The sequence below is a fragment of the Leuresthes tenuis genome, unplaced genomic scaffold (assembly GCF_036924035.1).
Source record: "Leuresthes tenuis unplaced genomic scaffold, fLeuTen1.0.hap1 SCAF_2, whole genome shotgun sequence".
NCBI classification, from domain to species: domain Eukaryota; kingdom Metazoa; phylum Chordata; class Actinopteri; order Atheriniformes; family Atherinopsidae; genus Leuresthes; species Leuresthes tenuis.
The window spans coordinates 4633853-4639572 of NW_027325356.1; the positions used below are offsets into that span (position 1 = coordinate 4633853).

Consider the following 5720-nt stretch of genomic DNA (forward strand, 5'->3'; position numbering starts at 1 on the left):
AAATACTTCCTTAAAGGTATATAAAGGTAAGTGATTATGGCTTTAATCTTATTTCCTTACTGGAAAATTACTGCTCAGTTTTTCAACATGATCCCATGTAAATAAAAAGCAGATAATGGTCCTTGAAGCTTCAGCCACACCTTCTGCGAGTTGTACATAAATAACGAGGAGCTGAGCACCTGCTGAATCTGGCATCACCCTCCTTCAACAACAGGTAACTCCTCTCTAACTCCTATCTCTGATCTTATGTCTCAGATCGTCAACACTTACTGACCAGACTTGGTCTTAATGACCGACCACTGTTCAGATTTGAGTTTTTCTAGGTCTGACGTTGTACGACAGAGGACCACCATGACCGTGATCATGACCCCAGTTTTGCTCCTCCTCTTCCTCTCAATGACGGCTGTTTCTCTGGTAAGTTAGTGAGAACTGCACAGTGACCATGGTGACGGTGTATCTCCTGAGAGGATCCTGTTTTCAAGCCTTTTTGGTTTAGGGGGAATTTTTTGCTCCCAGTAGAAGAATGTGTATTTAAAACAAATTATGTAGATGCCTGGTTTTCACTTAATAAAAACTGAATTATAAAATATCATAAAACAGTAGAATTTTTTTTCCAAATTTTACGACATTTTATGTTTTATGTTTATCTGTTTTGCAGAGTGCGCCGACTGAGAGTGGAAATGAAATCGGTGAGTTGAATAATAAAAGATTTCCAGTTCCTGAAGTCAACATAAAAAGATAGTATACTTTAATCCCCATGTGTCTGTATCTTGTTTTCCTCAGATGAGTCCATGAGCGTCTCCGAAATCATCTCAAAAGCCAATGCTGACATAAGTAAGACACAAATCTCACTTAATCGGACTTCTCTGGATGAAATATAAGCATCTGTAAGGAGAAGGAAAAAGAGATGCAGAAATGAAACAGTTGATTAATAGAAAAGAAACTGTCAGCTGCTATGATGCTGTATTGATTATTTAAGAGATTTGTTGAGGAATAACTCCAAACATTTGCCAGTGTTTTATTAAATATCATAGATTGTTAATGAAATCGTAGTAAAACATTAGTAGAAAAAATGATATGATGTGTAAAATAAATGTTTCTTGCAGCCATAAGTCTTTGCTTTTATCATTTGAACTTGTAACGACTCATATTCACACTGCAGGTTTGAGTACTCTTACGTGTGTGTGTTTGTCGTGTTGCAGGGACACCCTTGATGTATGATGACATCGTCCCATCCAGAAGCAGGAATGCAGTCCCATGCACAGCCTCAGGCTGCAAGTGGCCTAAACGAGGACGCTATGTCTATGTGCCCATCACCATCTCCTCTGCCTACTGTAAGTAGCTCTGACATGTTACATTTTACCCCATGAGCTGGTTCAAGTTGTCAGAAGTTTGTGGAATAACTATTTAGATACATAGTAAGAGTCGAGGGTTTGGACACACCTGCTCATTTGGTATGTAAGTACCAGAACAAATCAGATATAGATTGAGGAGCTTGACTGTGCAGAGCCCTAAAACTTTTTCCAAGAGTTCATATTTTTTTAGTAGAACTTACTGGAACCCAGTGGAGAGATGATCAGAGTCATGTGTAATCTTCTGTTGGTTCCAGTTAGAAGCTCAGCAGTAAAGAGATTTTTTTATTCAGGCCAATAAAGACTCTGTTGCAGTAATCTAAATGAGGAGAAACAGAAGCAACTATAATAATTTCCAGATTTTGACATCAGGCTTTTTACCTTATTGTCATTGACTGACAATCATGTTTTGATTGTAAGAGTCTCATCAGCCTCCTCTTTGTCCTGCAGCCAGATCAGAGCGCAACATCATCATTAGAGGCCTGGTCTCCTTGCACCGGTCCACCTGCATCCGCTTCGTCTGGAGAAATCAGGGGCAGCGCGATTACATCCACTTCTTCTCTGGAGATGGGTGAGAACGAACACTAAGTCTCTTTTTGCTTCACACTGAATATATCTGACAGCTTTTGCTGCATTAACACAAAGTTGCACATATATGAGTAGAATAAGAAAGCTTCGAGAGTCTTGAAAAGATCACAGGTTTTATCTTGATTTGCAGGACATTAGCTTTCCTTCATGCTGTACTTTAGTTTGTTTTTGTAAAATAAATCAGATGTGTAATTCTAAATAAAATCTTAGCCTGTATGTTCATCAGGTAGATCAGGGAAAAGTGTTTTGGTAAAGTAGAAGTATGAAGAAGCTTCACTTCTACTTGCAAAGGTCTGAAAAACAACAGTGATAACATTTTACTTACAGCCAGCACAATTGTCACTTAGTAGTTCACCTTTTTTAGCAACTGAAGGAGAATAGCAGGTGGATCACTGGATCTTAACCACTGGGCTGCAGATTGCCCGTTTGACCAGCTGACTTTACCTTGAAGTAACAATGGCGAACCAAAATAAAGGAGAAATGTCCATTTTCAAGGTGTTGGTCTTACCTGGGCCGTCAGCGCGGACGTCAAAATGTGTCCTTGAGGAGAAATGGCTGTTTGTTCCAGTCCACGGTGCAGCACGAGGTTCTCCACGCTCTGGGCTTCCACCACGAGCAGGTTCGCTCTGACAGAGACCAATACGTCCAGATCCTCACCCAGAACATTCGTCCAGGTGAACACACACAAGCTTTGGTTTTCCTTCTGATTTTCACCTGTACTTTCAGAATAAAATGTTTTTACACAATAATAAGATGACAGTAACCTTAAGAACTTGATCATTTTCAATTTGAACAAAAGAAAACAGCAACACAAAACCCGATTTAGAAGCATTATTTTTATGTATAATATTTTTATTTTGGTCATAATATTTGTCTGTATTTCCTGCACAGGACTTGAAAGAAACTTTGAAAAGACTAATACTAACAACCTGGGGACTCCATATGACTTCAACTCTGTCATGCATTACAGCAGGTGAGTTTTTGGGTGTGAGTTCTTGCATGTGTGCACAGGTCATCTGAGAGTCTCAGCTTTGTGTTTTGGCTGCAGAAGCAGAACCAAAGCAGGCCTACGCACTGCTGCTTGTTTGTCCATAAACAAAATGAATCATACTGTAAAGGCTGCAGCTTTAGGGATTTATTGGAATTAGTGCATAACTAAATAAATGTGTTTGTGCCTTCTTTAAGATTTGCCTTCTCCAGAAACGGGCAACCAACAATCGTTGCCAAATCCGATCCTAACCTCAACTTTGGAAATGCCAGAGAGATGAGCGCCAACGACATCGCCCTTGTCAACAGGCTTTACAGATGCTGTGAGTACAAAATAATCCCTGTAAACAGTATTATATAGTTCATATATTTCAGAGATACTTAGTATGTAGTAAATACTCTGGTATTAATTAGGTTTTATGTCTTTTTACCCTGACTAGAACATGGTGACATGAAGCGGTCGGCCTCCAGGTATCTCAGCTCGTCAGCTTGACTTGAAAGGTCCAGATTTTCTGGATCAGATCATCTCAAAGCGACAAAAAAGCTGCACATTTGTGCTTTTGTACGAGCTGTATTTCCTGTAGAATAGAAGCAATGAATGGATCTGGCACTTCTAGGAGAAAAAAAACACTTGAAAGCATCGTGACCTCCATGGATCTCTTGTCAAAGCTGGACGAGGATAGCATCACAGCTCTTTCTGCTGAGCAGCTACTTGTAACTCTCAGGAGGATTTTTCAGCCTTCTTTTTCAGCATCTGTAATCTTGTTGTATATATTTGCTCATCTCTGTATTGCTTTGTTTTTGTGATGGTACAGTAAATGCATCTTGTCGTCTAAAATCTATGTCAGTCAGAACGTTTCTATGAATATTAGAACCTAAAATATGTCTTATATTTTGGATCAAAATTCTAATAAATGAAGCAAAACTAAATTCTGTGATCAAGAACAGTATCTGAAATCTCACTAATGTACATGTACAACCCATCAATAGTAAATGTCCAGTAATAATTGATGATGATCAGGATCTGGATAACTTAGCAGAGAGTCTGTTGCTTGTTTTTTGTATTTAGTTTGTTTTCAGATTTCACTTGAAAATGACTTGAAATGTTGTTAAAGTTTTCACAAGTTTTACATCTATGCATAATAAAACATGATATACAGGGAACTGTGTTGAGATGAATATTTCATTCTTGCACTTGGAGATGCCTAAAAGAGTCTTTGGATTTACTTATTAAAGAAAAACTCGTGCCAGCAGGTGAAGATGTGTGCACGATATATAAGATAAAACAAGTTTTAATACAAAATACACGCTCACACCATCTGTTTGTGCACTACTGACGGAACTAAAGTAAATCCTGGTGGGAAATGATTGTTTTCTCAGCCACTATTCACTCACTCTGCTTCAGACCGCACTTCTTTAAATTATTCTGTTTTTGGACCTGACCCTGATTCTGCCTCTGGGCCTCTCTGACATCGTGAGTAGCCTGGTTTATTGATCTGGTTCCCTGCTTTCTGTCTCTTGGATATCTAGACTTTCTGACCTGTGTATAAACCAGTTTGTGTTTCTGGATTTGTGATTTAGGATTTGGATTGGATTGTTTGGATCTCCCAGCTCTGACCTTGTGGCCTGATTAGAAGCCGTCTGGCGGATTGATCCCCACTCTCACCGCTCAAAAAAAGATTGGTGAACTGACAGCTAGAGGGGTGGCTATGGCAGTGTTTTCCAATCCTGGTCCTCAAGACACAACACCCTGCATATTTTCCATGTTTTCCTGCTCCAGCAAACCTGATTCAAATGAATGGGTCAGATCTGCAGAAGGCTGAGGACGACCCATTCATTTGAATCAGGTGTGCTGGAGCTCAGAAGCATGGAAAACATGCAGGGGGGGGGGGGGGGGGGGGTGCCTTGAGGACCAGGATTGGGAAACACTGATCTAAGGTACATACCTCCATATGAACTACAGAAGTGGACAAAACTGATAGGTAATGGGTCCAGTTGAACAGAAGTTGGCACCAAAACCCCAGAAAAAGGAAAACAGTAGAGTTGATGTGAAGTTGACTTTTTTGTCTGAGCAGGGTGAGATGAACTTTCAGAGTATTTGTAACATACTTTAAAAGGTAAATTATTATTATTATTATTATTATATTGATGATCAAATTCTACACTCATTTTTTAAATTTATTTTCAATCAATGTGCCTAAAATCCATTTTGTGTTACCTCCTCTCAGGCTTATCTGGAGGCTTTCTTTAACTTCTGCTCAAACGTGAGAGGAACGACAGCTGACTGAATCTCAAGTGTGTTTTAGGCAGAAAACAAACACAGAAACCTAACAAAATGTCCACAAATGTGCATTTCTGCATTAAAACAAATTGTCTACCAATGGCCAGTTTAGAACTGCTCTGGACACTGAGGCAGCTTTTAGCATGTGTAACATGTAAGCACTCTCAGTATTTCCAGCATCTCTTTGTTGCTTCAACCCTCCTGTCTCTGCTGCAGTTTGAAGCTGGAGGAGAAACTTCCTCATCATCAACTCATGCGGCACAGAGTTGTTCAAAGCTGTACCCAGAAGGCCTTGCACATCTGGCCGGTTTATATGACTGAGTAGGTCAAGGCTGTTGCTGATTTCTCTCCTGTAAGTCCAAAATGTTTCGGCCTGTAATTATCAAGAAAAAGCAGGTGTTTTTTAAGAGCACAATTAGTACACAAGACAATTCAAAGTGCAATATCAAAAGAAAGGAAAATAGTTTTGTTTGAAGTCTCTTTTCTGTTTGTATCCCAGCAGTTTGTCAGAT

The 5720-nt window shown here is 39.5% G+C and overlaps 1 protein-coding gene across 1 annotated transcript; it reads left to right on the plus strand.

Moving 5' to 3' along the window:
• Positions 1 to 205: 205 nt before the first annotated feature.
• On the plus strand, positions 206 to 3465 carry LOC140301487 (high choriolytic enzyme 1-like). Its single transcript, XM_072379950.1, has 10 exons — positions 206 to 214; positions 343 to 414; positions 659 to 689; positions 784 to 834; positions 1203 to 1334; positions 1803 to 1923; positions 2436 to 2614; positions 2832 to 2913; positions 3126 to 3250; positions 3368 to 3465. Coding segments are annotated over exons 2-10 (786 nt in total). The 5' UTR covers positions 206 to 214; positions 343 to 351; the 3' UTR covers positions 3370 to 3465.
• Positions 3466 to 5720: the final 2255 nt, after the last annotated feature.

Bases quoted from the DNA above. Each gene is read 5' to 3' on its own strand.
- LOC140301487 (XM_072379950.1), top strand. From the start codon at position 352: ATGACCGTGATCATGACCCCAGTTTTGCTCCTCCTCTTCCTCTCAATG. The intron at 2,615-2,831 runs GTGAACACACAC...TTTCCTGCACAG, and splicing joins CACCCAGAACATTCGTCCAG to GACTTGAAAGAAACTTTGAA. The intron at 2,914-3,125 runs GTGAGTTTTTGG...GCCTTCTTTAAG, and splicing joins TCTGTCATGCATTACAGCAG to ATTTGCCTTCTCCAGAAACG.